The following is a 19,559-nucleotide window of genomic DNA, read 5'->3' as shown; positions in this document are numbered from 1 at the left end:
CTGTAAAATAACACAAATACATATTTGACAATTACTTAATTATTCTACAATCACTGCACCTATCAAGTTTTAAGACCATTATCTTCCTTCCTACTTAAGATTCTGTTCTTTCAAAACACCATGTGAGGCGGGTGGCACAGAGTCTTGCCCTTGCTGACCACAATCATTTCGGACTGCAGATCATTCCTACAAATTAAACCTCTAGCCTATGCAGCCCCACCTCCCTCCTCCAGCTCTGCTTCGCAAGACTCAGACAATCTGCAAGGGGAACACAGAAGCGAGGGTGGGAAGCCGCTCCGTCAGCTGTGCAATGCTGCACTGTGAAAATGTAGGCCAGACAAGAGGGAACATTGTCTTTCCTTTGTAGCAACTGCAAGAGTAAGTCAAAGGCTTTCCTGGGTGGGATGCTGGGGGAGGGCTGTGGAGAACAACTTCTTACAGCAGGTCAACTAAAAAAAAGCTCTTTAATGTCAGAAAACAGGAGAGGAACTAAAAATGCATCAACTGATCAACATCACACAGGATAAAGATAGAGAACAGGCTCAGTGATAAGGAAAAGGATTAAAAGTGAGGCCAAATTCAAAAGCAGGATATAAATTTCTAGTGGTAAGTGTTTGCACTTCTTCCCTTCTGGAGAAAATAAAAATCAATTAGGTAAATCCATTCTTCTAACAAAACTCTTAGTTTGCGGTTGCAGTACATGCTTTTTATTATGCCCTGAAACAAACTAATTGCAAGACATGGCACAATGGCATGAATAGCACTTCAGTAACTCCGAAGTGAGTATTTTATGTATAGGGCTGTCAGTGCACAGATAAACCAAAAGCGAAGAACTCTAGATCACATGTATCTAGGATTTATATTTTGTTCTCAAATAAATAATTAATGCAGTCTTCATGTGTCTCCAGTTAACTCAAAAGAAACCTCGCCTAGTACAATATGGTACCTTCCCTTCACAGTTCAATGACTGCAGAGGAATTCAGCTGAACATAGGATATGCATGAACACTACCATGCTGCCGTTCTGATATTACCATGGTAACAATTACCAGAGCTCTCTTAAGCATTTAAATCTGACAGTTTTCATGATAACACTAACTAGATGATAGTAATGATGCATTTTGGTCCACGAGCTAACTGCTGTGCACCTCAAACGATAGGGTGTGAACCATTCCCTTCGCTTTCCTCAAGACCATGCTTGTGGTCAAAACATTCTGACCGAGACAGTACCCTTGAACTACCACTCTCTCTCAAAAAATAGTCTTTCCAGCACAGGGAGCACTCCTAGCTTAAAGCTTTAGGTACTCTCAAAGGGTTTCCATGCGAATGTTTAATTTGCACACAGCTGGTATAGAGGGTGGAGAAGTAAAGACTGCTAAAATTTTTGACAGGGTCTTCTCAAAGAGCTTGCCTTTGCCTGGGAAGGCTCAGGAATACGCCCTCTAAAATGTGAGCTGAATGGCTGCTGCTGTCTTCAAGGTATCAACTGTCCGAGAGAGGAGGGGACTGCTATTTTTCTACAGTCTCTACTGGTTTGTGACCAATATACACTTTTTAGGATAAGAAAACACTGCAACCTGCTTTACCTCAATGGAGGTTTAAGGGTACTGAAAAATATACAAGTATGCCTCTGAGGACAAGTGCATCAGAACAAGCACATCCCATTTCTTTTTAGCGCAATTAGCTTTATCTAATGTTAACTGGCGTTTTGGCTGTTTAATATGAATATTCGGTGAACCACTCACTGTTCTCCTAGATGCTCAGCAAGGGCACACTTCATCAGAAAATGAAGTGTGCAAAACATGTTTTTATTCCTGTGTTTTAGGGATACCAGCTTTGATAGTGCCTTGCAATTAATTCAATTTATTAAGATGAAGAAACTGAGAACAGTATGAAATCCTTAAGGGTTTAAAATTTCTCAAAATGACAAAAATCATACTAGAGAATATAGTCGTGCTTGCAAGGATGTGTGAGACTAGTATTTTCAAGATAAAATAATCCTCAAAAAGTTAAGTATTCCCAGTTCTTCAATTGTTAACATTATTAAAGCTCTGTATTAAATTAAAAAACATCCATACTGTCATAAAAACACCAGATGCCCCCACTCTCGAAAAGCCACAAACCTATCACACCTTTCTTTGCAGAAAGGCCAACTGTTCCCGTGTCTCCGTAAGCCCAAAGTTTAAAACAAGAAAAAAACAAGTGCCATGAGAAATCCTTTGTTAATAAAATACCCAACAAGTCAGCAAGGGAAACAAATCCCTTGCTCATTGCCTTTACTAAATATTTAACATATTTAAGCATTTAAGCAAGCTGAGATCTAGGAAATATTTTGAGAAAAAGAGATATTCTATGCCTCATTCAGGATTTCTATGCTGCTGTCATCACTTCAACAAGCATGAATTTAGTATACAAAAAAAATCTAATCATAATTTAAGCCTGTTGTGCAAGATAATAAAACTAAAATGAAACAGTGGAAAACACCATCTGTGACTCAGTCAAAAATTTAGTACTGCCACTTAATGCAAATGCCAGTCTTTTTATAGGTATTCCTGCAAAGTCCACCTAGGCATTGATTTTCGTAGGCATAAAATTCAACTCAATTATCCAGCCTTCTGAATCAAGGGAATAACCAGTTTCCCACTGTAGCATTTTTAAATAAAGTACTGTATTTTATTCATTTTTTTTTAATTTAGAAAAGGGTAACATTTTTATGTCCCAATAATCTAAAGAAACAAGATTACAATTCAGAGGTATTCAGAAACTCTATAATAAAAGTAAGTATCTTACACAGACCTGAGGGGACAACACATCTGTTCCTCAAAAACCAAAACGTGCCATAAGCACACTGAGGCATACCAAAGGAAGGGAAAGAAAAAAATCCCACCAAAAAAAAAAAAAAACCACAACAAAAAAACCCAACAACAACCAAAAAAAAAAACCCAAACCACACAAAACCAAATACACACCCCAAAAAAAACCAAACCACGCTATGCCACCTAATCCACAGAAACCGCTTTGTTCCTACATTAAAAGTACATGCAACAGAGAAGGTTTTCAATAATGCTCTGTCCTGGTTTTGGCTGGGATAGAGCTAATTTTCTTCACAGCAGCTGGCATGGGGCTGTGTTTGGGATTTGTGCTGAAAATGACGTTGATACCACCCAGAAGTTTTCGTTAGTGCTGAGCAGTGCTTACACACAGTCAAGGCCCTTTCTGCTTCTTACCCCACCCCACCAGTGTGTAGGCTGGGGGTGCACAAGAAGCTGGGAGGGGACACAGCCAGGACAGCTGACCAAAGAGATATTCCATACCAAATGACATCATGCACAGCATATAGAGCTTGGGGAAGGAGGAGGAAGGGGGTGGATGTTCAGAGTTACAGCGTTTATCATCCCAAGTAACCATTACACATGATGAAGCTCAGCTTTCCTGGGGATGGCTGAACACCTGCCTGGCGATGGGAAGTGTAGAACTAATTCCTTGTTTTACTTTGGCCACAAGCACAGCTTTTGCTTTACCTGTTAAACTGTCTTTTTCTCAGCACAGGAGTTCTCTCACTTTTACTCTTCTGATTGTCTCCCCCATCCTGCCATGGGGGAAATGAGCAAGCGGCTGAGAGGGCTTAATTGCCAGCTGGGGTTAGACCATGAAACGCCCCTTTTAGTGTCATGAGAAAATTCTGTTTTTTTCAAGTCTGAAATTATGTTTCAAAGTTGATGCAGCACATTATTTCTATCATTTCATCAAATTTGAGATGTTTTATCTGTTTTGGAAGTTAAACACACTACTTTAAAAGCTCTTCCCTGAATTCTCAAAGTGGTAAAAAAAAAAAGAGGAAGAATAACATATACTAACAATTCTTTTACTTGACAAAAAAAAATTTCATGTATTCAGATTTAAAAGCCATAGTTACTACCGCATACTATCCAGCTGTGAATTTTCCCCTTTTTAAAAACAGACAAGTTTGCTTACCCCATCAAGCAAAGTTATTATTTTCTTTCTAATTAAAATTCAGTTGAGAAACGGATGCTGCAACCAACTTAAGATATCCAGCTTTCATTGATGTTAATGGAATGACAGCCTCCAGCCAATAATTCAGGGGCTTTAAGCCTGAGTAAAATATAATGCTGCCATATGCATTTAAAAATGGTTGATGGACCCAGACAGTGCATTTTAAAATATTTTTCCCTTCCACCATTTCCTCATTTTCTTCTAGAAGTTAAACAGTTCAAAAGATTTACTGTCCAAATTTCACACTAGCAGAGCAGAATGGATAAACTAGAATAAAGTACACATATTTCTTCCCTACCCCTCCTCCTATTCATCAAAAAAGTTTATACACATGAACACACTCTTCCTCTAATTAAAATCTTCTGCACACATTCCATAAATCGAGCCTTTTTGAGAAACACTACTTTGTTACATGAAGAGTCCTTGCAGCAACTAGTCAAATATTAATACTTTACCTCTTCCATTTCTGTAAGAGAAAAACATCTACAAATCTGGTATTAAAAAATTTTAATTAAAAGATTTTACATGGAATAGAGGGTTTCCTATCACAATATTCCCTTGGACTTCTGCATATCAGAAGTTAAAGTACTAATATAATACTTGTATTTGTAATACCTTGATTAACTCAGAACAGATGAACCCTAATTGTCCATGACAAAAATTAATCAACATCAGTTTTAAGTTCCTTTTTTTTTCTCACCACTTGTGTGCAGCTGAAATGCAAAAAGCTGTACATGTTATCGTATTCTAGCTAAAATATAGCAAAGCACTTTACGTGAGTTTAAAGTGCTGAAAAGAAAATATTCACAGGTACAGTCACTGCAGCATATACATCTTTGATGCAGGTTAAAGTTAAGATTAATTACATAGCTAGACGGTGTTCATACTCTGAAAGGATGGACTGATTCAACTATGCCAGAAGACTGATTTCAACTATGCCTTTACACTGTTTACCACACTCAGATGTGTAATGCAAGGTGCTGGAAAAATTCCGTTTTTTTCTGTGACACTTAAAGACTCCTGGGCAGAAATAACTTTACATATTTGCTAAATATACTTTACACTGGCTTTGTCAGTTACTTGAAGTGAAGAATTATCGCAATGGGATGCACTGCCACAGGGGAAAAAAAAAAAAAGACTGCCTCCCGTCACAGCCAGCTGAAAAATTTCAGCATTTCACTGGCTTCCATGGCCAATACAGACACAAGAATCTATGCTCATGGTTTGTCCCTGGCCTGGGGAAATCAAAATGGAATTGATTTTATAATGGTCAATAAAGCTTTGCTTTTCTTGCTGTCCTACTTGCCTTTGACAACTAACTAAACAAGTGGACATTAACTACCCAAATGTCGCTCTTTCAAGACCTCATTCAGAAGAAATGACACAAACCTCTCTGGTTCTGCTGAATATCGAACTTCAGTTTCTGAATTTTCCAATCAACATTTTCAAATCTTACTATTAAGCTTGATTTCTTTAGATGTCATCAGATAATTGATCATATATATGGCTGATAAATTCTTTGCTTAAGAGTGGCATCAAATGATATTAGACCAAATCAAATTTACTTGTTTCAATGGTTTGCCAATGTACCAATATAGATTTTTTAAAAATCTTATAAGAATTAATAAATGTTGATTAGGATCTGTTACTACCAATAATCCCTCCCTAAACAGTTGATAAAATTTATCCACAGAAATATTACCTGAATTTCCCCATTTACCGAAAAATACAAGTATAAGAACACAGGAACTCACCTTTACAAATTCAACTATAAGGATGTTTTAGGCTGAGGCTATACCATCCTCCATATAAGCAAGTATAGAAGTAGAAATTATCAGTAGTTTTACATGCTGCTGCTAACTAAATTAAATGAAAAATATCAAAATACACCAATAGAAACTACCTGGTAATTAGTGACCGTTATTCTAAACTTTTAAGATTGAAACATTTCAGTAAGTGTTATGTTGCAATCTCTCTTCAATGAGAGATAAAAGATGCAAAGCCAAGAAAACCCACACTTCTGGGAAAATATGTAGGCTGGACAAGCACCAAAGAATTGTATGAGAAAATATTCTGCCCTAATAATCTTATGTAAGTAAATCAGAGGTCGAGTTTTAAATGGTAGGCTTCAACTGATCAGCGAAAGTACTGGAAATGGGTGTTTTTACTTCAGTTGCCATTACATGAAAAGACTGTGAAAGGATCAACTATACCCTAAAATAAACAGTCACTCTATTAAACATCCACAGCAATTTAATTTATTATTCCTTTCTCACTTTAAAGACCCCAAACATGCTACATAAATAATTTCATTTGTGAATCTGTCATCCCATGTCAGCTAGTAGTGGACACACATATAGCACTAGGAATGAGGAAATGCTCTTCAGGGACGCTGATCTCAAATTTATATGGGTTAACCAACGATCTAGATGTTTGTAAAGGTGAAAAGTCAAAGCATATTAATTTAAATGTTTTACACTCCCACATTAGTTTTCTAACACAGAAGTAAGTTGGCCTTCACTCACTGTAAACCAAGGAAATTATACTACAACTAACTAAAGTAATTTTATTCCCAAAGACATCACCAGCGAATGGCAATTTAATGCATTATAACTTATGAAAGCTGGTGTTGTACATTTGTTAATTTGCTGGAGTGCCTTGCTCTAGACACAGCCTTAAGGAATACGTGTATATTGCCATATTAGACTGCAGCATCCTTTGTATTAAGGAGAAAAAGTTGTTTCCAAGAACTATGAAGGACTTGCTTTAAAAGGAAAATGGAGAAGATCGTCATAGACTCTTAAACATCCTAATGACTCCTAGCCATGCTCAGGTGGTAACAGTTTCACCCTGGAAAGACCTGAGGTGTTTAATTGCAAATGAAAAATAACTGAAGATTTTAACCCCTTAAAACAAATCCTGTATTGGGGAGCTCAGCAGCTACAAGGGAAGGCTGGAAGGAATTTTTACAAGATTTCTGAGTCCCTGAAGGGCACTGATTGATTGAAACTTAAAGGCTACCAGGAAGGAAAAAAAAAAAGAATCATAGAATGGTTTGAGTTGGCAAGGACCTTAAAGATCATCTAGTTCCAACCCTCCTGCCATGGGCAGGGACACCTTCCACTAGACCAGGTTGCTCAAAGCCTCATCCAGCCTGGCCTTGAAGACAGACAGGGATGGGGCATCCACAAAGAGGTTGCATTTCAGATGAGGTAGACATTTCCTCTCCACCCACCCCCCAAAGCTACACACAGCTATCACTCTTGATTAACACTTTTGTGGATGCAAAGGCACTTCCAGAAGTTTGTTTGTCAGAAAATCCCTAAGCAGTATGGGAATCCAGGAAGATCTGATGTTGAAAAAGACAGGTAACTTGTGAACTTTATTAAATATCTCCCAGGTCTGCAGGAGGCTGGAGGCTACAACAGCTAGATGACAGGCTACAGTGGTCAAGACCCAGGTCACATCAAAGACAGGATGCCTGTCAAGAGAGCTAGAAAACACACAGGGTCACCAGAAGTCTCTCCCACATCTGCTTGGTAATAAGAAGAAAGCAGGACTTCACCCAGGGCTTTATCAACAGAAAAGAAAAATACTAAAAAATTAAAGGAAATAACTGAAAACTAACTGAATATAGATTTAGGTAAGCATGTACCTTTCCATGTAGAAAAGTTCTAAACTATAATGTTTTACACTGAAAAACAAAAAATTAAAAAGTAAAATACAATTCGCAGTAATACCTCAGTTTGCACTGCATTATACTTAATTCACTACAGATCAGTGCTAGAGTGAATGACCTATTAAGTTTAAAAATAACATAGTGCCCTCCCTCCCCACCAAAAAAAAACCGCAAACCCCAACTTATTACACAAAGGCATAAATGCCTTTCTGCAATTTAACTAGAAGCCAAACACTTTTCCCTTGTGACAGAGAGATAAGTACCACTTATCCTACTTCCTTTTCAACCCTTGAGAAAACATCTGCCCACCCCATCAGCTTTTAATTTTGTTGTTGGTGTTGTCTGTTTGTTTATTCTTTGTTGCTGGGTTTGTGGGTTCATTTGTTTGTTGTTGGGTTGTTTTGTTTGTTTTAAGGCACAAAAATCACAGTGTCGTTCTCAAAGCTGTGAACATTCTTTAGTTATGCCATATTTATGAAGTATCAATATATGTCTATGCATTTTAATATAGTTTAAATATAGCTGCACTAAAGAAACATCACTTTATTGAACGTAAGGCAGAAACTCCTTAAAGTTTGCCAAATATTAAATGTCAGGTTTATCATTTGTTTTCATTCCACTTAGGAGGCATCAGAAAAAGTTAATTATTTCCTTAAAGCTATGATTCTTATTCATAAACTTTCACAAATATTAGTAACCCAGTAACTACTGTTTAAATACATTCTTGATCTTAACCTGGAGGATGTTGAGTACTTAGTAACTTTTACATCCTTTTCCCTCAGCTACATATAAAGGACTGATAAAATAATAATTGAAAATATATTCTGTGTATTGTAAGTTTCCATCTATAAAATATTCCTTGCATATGGATTATTGTTACAGTACTCCCTGTTTAAAAGGATGTAATACCTACATACATATTTGAAAGAGTTACAATTCACGCTGTTAATACAAGCCAGCTATAGAAAACTCTCCAGAGAAGACAATAAAAGGACCTTAAAAGTCCTGCTGAGAACTGCCAGGAGAAGGAACATAAGAAACATACTCAAGAAGTGGTTTTGTTGTACAGTGCAACAACGTATGAAAGTCACCCTCATTCAGTATTTAGTACATCGAAATAAAGGTGAGCAAACTGACTGATTAGGCTATTCTTTCATTAGTTTGAACGGCAACTATAATAAACAAGTAATACAATTTAAAAAAGGTTTCAGGTATGAACAAGGAAGTTGATTAACATGTTCAAGTTTCACATATGAAATCTGAGCAAACGACAAAACTACCATTTACACCAGCCAGTCCAGAGTTCCTTTAGATTTTAATTTCTAAGACAGCATTACAATTTATTTGGTATACTAATATGTATTTTATTACTTTAATCTACATTTCACCTGCTGTTCATGTCCAGATATTTTTGGAAGCTTTTTCATGACATTATTTTCCAGACCTAATTAAATATGTGAAACCTACTATAAAATTGGTGGTTTGTTACCGCACACAATGTCACCATAAAACAGAATGGACTTTATAGACCAATATGAGGTAGCTGTACAAATTGTGTATTATAATAATCGTCTATATTATTAGCTACAAAATTTTTGGCTTAAAGCCTTATAAAGACCTCTCCATCCAGAAGTCTGTTTTACTTAGTAACCACAATAAAACACAATTAATCAGGCAGGTTATATTTTTAATGACAACTGGATTCCATTTTCATTTCAGTAATATTGCAATCTTTTTACGTGATTTACAGCAGCTGCTCCACAGAGAACTAGTAAACAGGACTGATGAATGCTGCTAAATGACGCACTCTCAAGTCTCCTTGTTCCAAAGGAAAAAGAGAGGTTCCCCCCGCCTTCACCCCAGGAAACAGATTTGCTAGCAGCCTACTTCAGTAGCATTCGCTCCCTTTTCTACAAGAAGCTCTGAACCCACATTCCAATCCCAGTAAGAACTGTAGAAAAATTATTGCCTTTGTCAGTTTTTATGAAAATTGCTGGCCAGGGAAATGAAACCCTCAAATTACTGCTCCTAAAAAGGGAAAGGCAGGCAGTGATTTTTCTTATCTCTTCAAAATGTCAGCACCAAGCCTCCAGAAAGCTAACATGTCTATCTCATCAACTGCAGTTCCTTCCAGGTCAAGGGAGGGTATGAGGAGATATCCACTTTACTTAGGAAGAAGAGAGACTTAGAGAGAAAAAATTACATTTATTCCCTACGAAGAAACCTAGAATTTAAAGATTTTCTAAATTAAAAGTACCGGGAATTTACAACAGCTAGACTGACAGTTAACTACAAGCAGTCTTATGTCACTATATCACTTTGCTTAGTCACACAAAATTCTGCTTCACACTTTAACTGATTTTTAAAAGCATGTCTGTTGCTTATGCACATAACCCACGCATACACCTTTATGCAGGGAAAGTGTCACCTGCTTTTAACCTCAAAGAGCTAAAAAAGTGAGGTATTTTAATTCCAACCATACATCCTAAGTCTCTCAAAGCAGCAAACCAACTGAATATGTCAACTTCCTAAAACGTCGTCTCCCAAATGAAATGGTAATGTAAGGCGAAATAAAAACGTTTTTAATATTCAAGCTGTATTAAGTCCACCAAAAGTTCTATACCCTAGCTCATCAAAATATGTATTTGTGAGAGAACAGTTGTTCTCAAAATTATTTATCAATTTCTTTCAATTTACCAACTGCTTTAGACAAATTTGACATTTTAAGTGCATTGGACAAACCTTCATTATTTGAAACAGCAAGTACTGAAGATTAGTATGTTCGTAAAATGGCAAATAAGAGTCAGAGAATTGCTTTTAAGCCTGAAAAGAAAATCAGAATGGTTTATCTCAAAGAAATTCACATACACACTACACAGTTATCAACTCAAAGATCAGAAGCCTTTTTTGGTTTTTGGGTTTTTTTAAACCAATCAGTATCTTCAGTGTTAAGTCTCGAGTCCTATGTACAGGAACTTCATGTAACTTAGAAAACCCCCAAACGCAAAAATGTCCAGAAAATCCCATAGTTCTTTTGGGAATAAAGAGGAACAAAATAAAAAGCAGTGAATGAAAATTAAAATAATTCATCTTTCAATGCTTACCTATATGCACTTTCATACATACGCAGGTCTCCCCTTAACTCACTTAGCTTAGCTGACCACTGCCTTTGAGAGAAGTTTAGATTAATAAATACCAAGGAACCCCCCTTCCAGAAGCAGTGAGCAAGTAGTTTCCACAACAGCATATTGCTTAGTGAAAACGTAAATATAGCTCCAGATGGCAGCTCTGCAGATCATAATCACAGGTATATTCCGGAAGGTATGATCAGAATTGCCTAAATGCTAGCTGAATGAGCCATAACTAATGCAGAGTTCATTATACTGTCTGTACAGTCATTTACCTAATGAGAAAGCCTATGCTGAAACAGACTGTATCCAGGACCACGAGTAGCAAAGCTGAGTAAACCAGGATTTTGCCTATAGGTTCTTATCCTAGCAAAAATAAATTAAACATAACAAATGTAAACATCCTGAAAGTGAGGGTGCAGACTGAACAGAAGCAGCATGTGATTGCATAAAAGACACAGGCAGATTAACAGCTGGATTTAGGTGGAATAATAAAACCACAAAGTTAGAGATCAAAACATAGTCATCCTTAATCAATTCCCTTCCTAAACGTTACATGGAGGAATTGGTTAAAACCTTAAAAATATCACCCCTTCTGCTATTCTAACTGGAACTTCTCATTTCTGATGTTGCACTACATTGAAACAGTGATGACATCACTTATAATCCGTCCCCAAAAGACTGACAACCAAGGTTCTTCCCTCGTCATTTCATTAACATTCACCTCAAATGATCTGTCCCAACCCCGAGCTTTGCGGGTTCAATGTGCTTAGAAAATACTTACAATGTTTGCCTTAGGTATTCTTAAGTTCTTGCATCAGAATATGTGTCTATAACACACTCTTGTAATAACTGCACCTACGAATAAAGCCTGCTGCAACTAAGATACTCTAGTTGGATTCAAATACTGACAGCCACATACTGTAAGAGAGTTCAATACTAAAAAAAAAATAAAAAAATACTCCTCATACTTGGCACTCCTCCATTTAAATCACTCAAGGACCTGACAGGTACACCACAAGCACACTTAACAGGCTGACACAATCAAGTTTTACACAGAACAGTGGCTTCAGACACGTTCATTCAGCAGCAAAGCTAGATGGCTCCAGGTCTTGCCCCCCCTTTTGTTCAGTAGCATACTGGGCAACACAGCAATACCTACCTTCCAGATGTGTAACTGGTTATACAACATCCACTTCTTGAATTTGCAGTTCTTGGTCTCAACATAAAATAAAACCCATTATGAGGAACAAAACAGGCAGTTCCATTGTATAATGCAGTACAACAGCAAGATATCTTGGCACAGATTTACACACACAATCGCTGAGACAAGTGCAGGATTGTTCAACCTAACACATTTTCTTGAAAGCCACATTTGGACATGATTTTTCTTGGTCTCTATTAGCTTGACTCTTTAAACTAAAAGTCCTTAAGGAAGAGTAATTTATTTAATGTTTGAAACATGACCGAGGCAATGAAATGCCAGCCACTGAAATTGCAATACAGCAATAGGGAACCAGGACACTTGGTTGCATTTCATCCCCTCTCATTAGAGTAACAGGAACACACAAGGCCTTCTGTTCCACTACCCAGAGCAGTGTGAAGTTGCTGGCACACTATTCTGGGGAAACATTCATTTCGTCAGCTGAAGGGTTTTTTTGAGTTAGCAGTCATGTCCTAGCCCTTAACCCTTATGGACCAAGAACTTCAGGGTTATGTCTGAATTACAATCACAGATAAATTTTTTCATGTTAAGTATATTTACGAATCCGATTGAAACAAAAGGCTCCACCTCCAGCTTCATCTATGGAACACTCTACTACAAGGCAATTATTACAAAGTTTTCTTCACCTCCTCTTGATAGTTAAAACCTAAACAGTATGCTCACAGTTCACAGAACACTGCCTGGTCTGCAGAAGCGAACAGGGGCACAGGCAGGTTGGTGTTAGACTCATGTCAAGAACAATGCCTAGCTTATGCACAGACTGCATGAAAACTATGCTCTGCTTCAGAGCCGATTTCAAATGCTTTCAAAGAGTCTGTTGTTTTGTTGACGCCTTCTTCAATACCACTGCTCCCAAATATTTTAATGGGATTCGGATATGATACAGAAAACTGGTGACATGTTGATAAGCAGACTCTCCCTCCTGCCTATTATTTAAGATGTATTCCTTTTTTTTTTTTAAAGACAAGTGTTATTTATCTTTTATATTGAGAGACAATGTCCAATTCGACCACGTTTCTGAAAAGTCATTTCAGACTTTTGGCATTGAATCACAATATTAATTCCTCACAGCAAATTAAAAATAGATCTCGCAGATTTACCTATTTACACAGAAGCGTATCAATTATCTGGAGACTTTAATATATAATATGTGCACATACCATGTTGATTGCTTCTGCTCAACATGCTTCCTCTCCAATGGCCTGGTCTTTGAGTTGCCAGAAACTTAGCAGTTCCCATCATTCTACTACACACTAATCCTTTGAAAAATACACCAGACATTAAAAAAACTCGGTTAAAATAAAATCATTGAGATTATACCATACTCAAAAGATTTTGGGGGCAATAACAGCAAATTCCTTTGCTCAGCTGATGCTCAAAATCTGAGTGATGACAAATGGATGAAATATGCTGCTGACCTTAGAGATGCCAAATCAGTCTTCCAGTTCTAAAATTATGCCTATTCGTAGTGTGGCCTACATAGGGAGTCTCTTTTTTATTAGCTGTTTTCTGTCAGGACTCTGTAATGTTTTTGTTTTGACTGCAGTGTAAGGTGTATTCTTTAATTACCAATAGACTCATGTTTACTCAGGGTAATTTTACAACCAAGAAACTGTTGTAAAGCCTGGCAGTTTACACGGGAAAGACAGATGTTACTTTCATTAATTTGTAGGAAAAACATCATCACTGAACTCAGAAACACTGAAAACTTTAACAGACTTTCTTACTAGAGATACAACTTACATGTTTGAAAACACTGCAGAAATTTGCTACAAAGTGCCTCAGCTGAAACCCTCACAAACTGATTCTTCAAGTGTAGACCCAAACTATCTGACAGATAGATCATCTCAACATCTAAAAGAGCCATTGTATCCACCTGAACAGTAAGAGAAAAACACCAACAGTAGTTCTGGCTGCTTATAAGCATGGATGATTAACAACAGATTCCATTACTAGCAACAAAAAAAAACCAAAACAAAGCTTCTGAGCTTCAGCAGCTATGAATACTAAAAGAAACCCAAAGTAAGTTAAAAACAGAATTGCTTTCTAGCAATTGGGAAAGGCAACCAAGTAACTTCTACAAGGGCCTACTGCAGTACTATGCAGATCTTCCTTGCCTGCATCCAAATTTATAGCCACACCGAAATAATCATACCAGTCAGGACTAAGAACTTGGAGAAAATCACTCCACAGGCATCCATAGGCTCTCACTCTATTCCTTTCTTTGATACTCAAGTCATGACAACTTACAGAAAAAAAACCATAAATATTAATAAAATTACTATTATTGCCATGGAGAAACAAGTTTTTGCAAGTGCACTTGCAGTATTTTTTTTGCAAATTATCTGCAAGTGCACAGAGTCAATACAGAGCATGTCCTTAGCTTGGAAGAGGATACGCTTCAGTACCAATCTAAAAAGCCAGCTTTATCAGACATGGAAAAAGCAACTTCTCCTGTACCCAGACATAGATGCACATAGCTAATTTCTTTTGATCTTGCCATCTCAAGCTATAGTAACAGTTAAATTAAATGTCGAGGAAGGTGATTCTGCCTTTCTGCTCTCGTGAGACCCCACCTGCAGTACTGCATCCAGCTCTGGGGCCCTCAACATAATCATAGAATCACAGAATGGTTTGGGTTGGAAGGGACCTTAAAGATCATCTAGTTCCAACCCCCGTGCCAGGGGGGATAAGAAGGATATTGACCAGTTGGACCAAGTCCAGAGGAGGCCACGAAGATGCTCAGAGGGCTGGAGCACCTTTGCTATGGGGACAGGATGAGAGAGTTGGGCTTGTTCAGCCTGGAGAAGAGGAGGCTCTGGGGAGACCTTATTGCAGCCTTCCAGTACCCTCAGGGGCTACAAGGAAGCTGATGGGGGCATTTCTTAAAAGGGCAAGTAGCGATAGAACAAGGGGTAACGAGTTTAACCTGAAAGTGGGGAGACTTAGATTAGATAACAAGAAAACAATTCTTCCCAGAGAGGGTGGTGAGGCACTGGGACAGGTTGCCCAGAGAAGCTGTGGATGCCCCATCCCTGGAAGTGTTCAAGGCCAGGCTGGATGAGGCTTTGAGCAACCTGGTCTAGTGGAAGGTGTCCCTGCCCATGGCAGGGGGGTTGGGACTAGATGGTCTTTAAGGTCCCTTCCAACCCAAACCATTCTGTGATTCTTTGAAATAAATTCACATATTCTAGTTACAGAAACCATTAGTCCCAAATTCAATTTTAATTATATAACAGGTCAGACCCACTTTCCAGGCTTCCACTAAATGACAATGGCTTAGTCACTCAAGTTAACATTTCTCTTTAGAAAAGCAGAAGGCTAATGACCTGAATATGTCAAATTACAACAGTAGGAAACAACATGTTGAGAATATCAGCTGAAGATTCTCTCTCAGTATTCCCCTCACACCCTGCATCATACAAAAATACCAACATACTTCTGTTTCATGGCTCTTATTTGATCCATCTCAAACAGTAAGCTTTCCTACTTAAAAAACAGAAGTTACACTGCTGTGCAGGGAATTACGCTCTGCAGTGAAGCCTGCAGGTAGACCTGCAGGTTTCTAAGCCATGCTGCACAATTTGCAACACGAACTGCTACATAACTAGATAGCAGGAGCTACACCAACCACTAGTTTCATCGTTTCCAAAACATCGTCAATCCAGGCAAACAGAAAGTGCCACAGATATTAAAAGAGGCTGAGGAAGATGTCCTGCATAAACAATTGCAGGTCCAGAATAATGAAAGCATGCCTTCCGAACAAAAATTCATTAAAGAAGTCAGTTCTTCCTAAGAAAAAGTAAGTGTGCTAATTAAGCAAAAACCCTGTTACAGGGAAGAATTGCCAGCAGCACAAATTATTTTAGTTGACATTACTTCAGAAGAAGCCCACCATTCACCATCTGTTCTGGCACAAATGTCGAATGCTAAGAAAGTTTCCAACATCACTGATGAAAAGAAAGCAGTCAAGATACAGAAGTTTCTGGTTTGCTGTTAAAAAGAACAAGCATCTAGGACAACTCACATTTCAGCAAGAACAAACACAAACCAGAAGTTTTGCACATCTATAAAAATCAGAGAATTACAGTAAGGCAGAGTGCAAGTGGAAGACACATAGGGAATATAACAGGAAACAAATAAAAGCTTCTTACAAATTTCACATGAGATGCTGGTTGCCCATTCCAGACAGTGGGTCATGGTTTACACTCTAGGTAATAAGCATACATCTACAAAGTTATTTTTCCAATTGCTAACAGGACCAAAACTTTTGGAAGCTAATGGCTCAACCACCTTTAAAAGGGAAGACTAACCATCAAAACAAACTGTTTCACTCACAGAAAATAAAGGACAATGTGTGACAAGGAAGCCAATGGAATCAATCTAACACAGGGAACAAAAGTTGGGCTAGGCATCATTACCAATAATATTAAACTCTCAAACCATCAAACTAGGCTAAACGATCTTTTCCAACATGCAACTCAGAACCAAAGTGGATACTAGAGCAAAAATAAGAAGATACAAAAAAAGTGATAAAGAACAGAGTAAAATACATAATTCATCCACCTTAAGGCAATATTTAAAATTTCAGAAGCAGTAAAAAATTCTTAATGCCTTTCTACAAATCATTTGAGAGATTTCACTTAGAAGACTCCATGAAATTTTACTTCTCCATGCTTGGGAAAGAAACAGAAAAAGCCTCACATGGGAATTGAAAGCTTATTTCGTAAGAGAACATGTTTGGCCAAGCAAAACAACCAGTTTTAAGAGGACTGCTCTCGAAATACATTAATGGAAACAAACACCACAGAAGAAACAGAGGAGCTACCTAAGTCAAGGAGAACAATGGCATTAAAATGAACCTTTCAAATTTCACCATTCTTCTGAAGATCAGAGGTCTGAAGTTCAAAGACAGCCTCTAACAAATAACTACCTAACACTTCAATTCCTTTTATGAGTTCACAAAAGGTATTATACCAATACTGTGAGGATAGCAGATGACATCATGTAGGTAGAATGCAATTCCAAAGCTATCCTCCATATGTCTAAGATTTACCCAGTGGGTAAATCTTTTGCATTAAACTACTAGTGGAAGAAGTTACTTTCCCATTTCCTCCCTAGTTTTGTCTAGCATAAAAAATAGGAACAAACCACAAAAAAACCCCGAGTGAAAGCATAATGTGAAATTCGTTAATTGGTAGGAGGCTAAGCATTCTGCACAAACCAACGATCTGAAGATTATGGGTTAGAATTATGTGGTCCTTCACTGTGACAAAGTTTAAACAAAAAGAGATGAACATGTCTGTGCCACATAATTAACAGATTTATTTCTCCCCATCTCAAACACAAAATCACTATGTCACCATAATGTATGAATGAGCTAAACATTTAGGCAACCTTTTTCACAGTCTGGAAAATAAGGCTCCAAAAATCCCTTACAAGTTCTTTCTTAGAAAAACCTAAGTGACAGATGGAGTTTTAATATTTCTCATTACACCAGATGATGCTTTATGTGCAGTCATGCAATACCTCCTAAATAGCTATTTCAAAAAATTCTAGTTTATGTTGCAAAAACATTTAATAGTAATTTAATATCAGTGATATTTTCTTTCTTTATGGAAGAAACTAGCAAAGACTGTTTTTAATAACTCTAACTCGTTTACTAAGTCATTTCAAGTCACCACCACTTGAAACAGATACATTATACCATAGAAACCTGGGTTTGGTATAACAACAGTGCTTGAGCCTCCACCAAGCAGCCCTAACTTTGTGCAGGGTTCAAGAACAAATCTGCAGACATAATGCGTTATTTTCTTCCTTCAACCAATCAATTTCTGAATTCATCTAGACACAACACGGTTTAGAGTTAAGTATATTCCTTACTTAAAAGGCTCACTTCCAATTTTAAAAAATATTACAAGTCCAGATGAAGCTGGGAACAAAAGACTTGGGCAAGATCTTTTAAAAACAGCTTTTTCTTGTTTGATAAGAAATTTACATTCAAGATACTACTTTATGTTCAAATTAGTGGTGAAAACTAGAACTAGCGCATGGATTTAGGAGAGCGTTTAGTGCTGTCTATTCATCAGATTTATATAGCTGTGCAGATGGCAAAAACCTTAATGAAGGCTCTACATTAGTTTTGTAGCATCTGCAATACTTATCAGCAGATCAACAGGGGAGAAAAACTGTTTGAGGGTGTCTCTCATCTGTGTATGCAGCAATTCCCAATGACAGCATTGTAAAATCACACAAAAGCCCATCTCACTAGGCTAAAAAGCTTCAACAGTAATGCAAAGGCCTAATTCTTCCACCACCAAACAAATTCATTGTTATTAAACGCAGAGTAAGAAACAGAGCAACACTCCAAAACCTAGTTTTATTACTTCGGGTTTGTGAGTACAGTTTCATCGCTTATGATTACAGAACACGTGCTTCCAAGACACACGTAAGGCTAACACAGCTCTGAGTACCTTAGTATAGTTGTGCACAAGAAGGCTGCCCCTCCATAAGGACCTTCCCAGCACACCTTTTTACTCTTGAGCAAAGATCTCAAAAACGTGCAGGATAAATCACAACATGTTTTATCTTTTCACAGAGAAGACCTTTCATCAATTCTGTTAGTCAGCCAAAGCGACCTTCCAGATCCCAGGCTAGGCTGACATGATATGTATATATACACTGTAATTTCTACAAAACATATTTAACAGGAGACTTTTAGCTTACCGTTACAGACTTCAGAGTCATTCCGTGATAGGTGCCCATGGTATCAATTTTAAAGCCTTCCGTTTCTGTAGAGGAAAAAAAAGTCTCTTGTGAATCATTATGAACACAGGGACATCACATCTACATGGACTACAAAGGAAATACCTTTGAAATTACTTTTGCAAAGAACACACCTTGCTATTGGTAGTGACTTAGGTTCTGTTCGCAATACAAAACCTGATTAGAAATTAGGATATCTTAGGATATCTGTGTTTTCTTTAGACACGAGGTCCCTTTGGTATTTCTGCTTTCTGTAACCAAAGTAAGCTTTTCCTGCAGCACGGAATCATTCAAAGCACTCCAGAGAAAGGACATACATTTAAGTCTTTGTGGGAATATGTTACAACACGCATGCAGTCTCAGAAATTCTCTTCACTACAAAACGGAGATGTACCTCATTCCCAGAATGCATTATAATGCATTATAAAGCAACATATTTAAAAGGCTCCAGGGAGACCTTATAGCAGCCTTCCAATTCCTGAAGGGAGACTACAATAATGCTAGGGGGGAAACTTTTACAAGGCTTGTAGTAATAGAATAAGGGACAATGGCTTTAAATTGAAAGCAGGGAGATTTAGATTAGATATCAGGAAGTAGTTCTTCACGGAGAGGGTGATGAGGCACCTCTTTTACAAGAGAAAGCTAGGCTTCTTTTTCCTTTTTTTTCTTACTAGAGAAGACTGCATTCATGTCTGTCTGTACCTCTGTACCTGCATTTTGCTTTCTCAGTGTGCTGGATTCAGCCAGGA

General features: G+C 37.6%; 1 protein-coding gene across 1 annotated transcript in view; it reads right to left on the bottom strand.

The window, feature by feature from the left end:
• The window catches only part of CDC73 (cell division cycle 73), a gene marked incomplete at its 5' end in the record, with an annotated part of 71,132 nt that extends 52,296 nt beyond the window's left edge, over nucleotides 1–18,836 (bottom strand). The window contains one exon of the mRNA XM_010148831.1: nucleotides 18,772–18,836. Coding sequence (XP_010147133.1) covers nucleotides 18,772–18,836 — 65 coding nt within the window. The remainder of the gene's footprint in view (nucleotides 1–18,771) is intronic.
• Nucleotides 18,837–19,559: the final 723 nt, after the last annotated feature.

The sequence above is a fragment of the Eurypyga helias genome, unplaced genomic scaffold (genome assembly GCF_000690775.1).
Source record: "Eurypyga helias isolate BGI_N326 unplaced genomic scaffold, ASM69077v1 scaffold1423, whole genome shotgun sequence".
In the NCBI taxonomy this organism is placed as follows: domain Eukaryota; kingdom Metazoa; phylum Chordata; class Aves; order Eurypygiformes; family Eurypygidae; genus Eurypyga; species Eurypyga helias.
The sequence above is the reverse complement of the archived record's forward strand: the minus strand, read 5'-3'. Positions and strand labels throughout refer to the sequence as shown.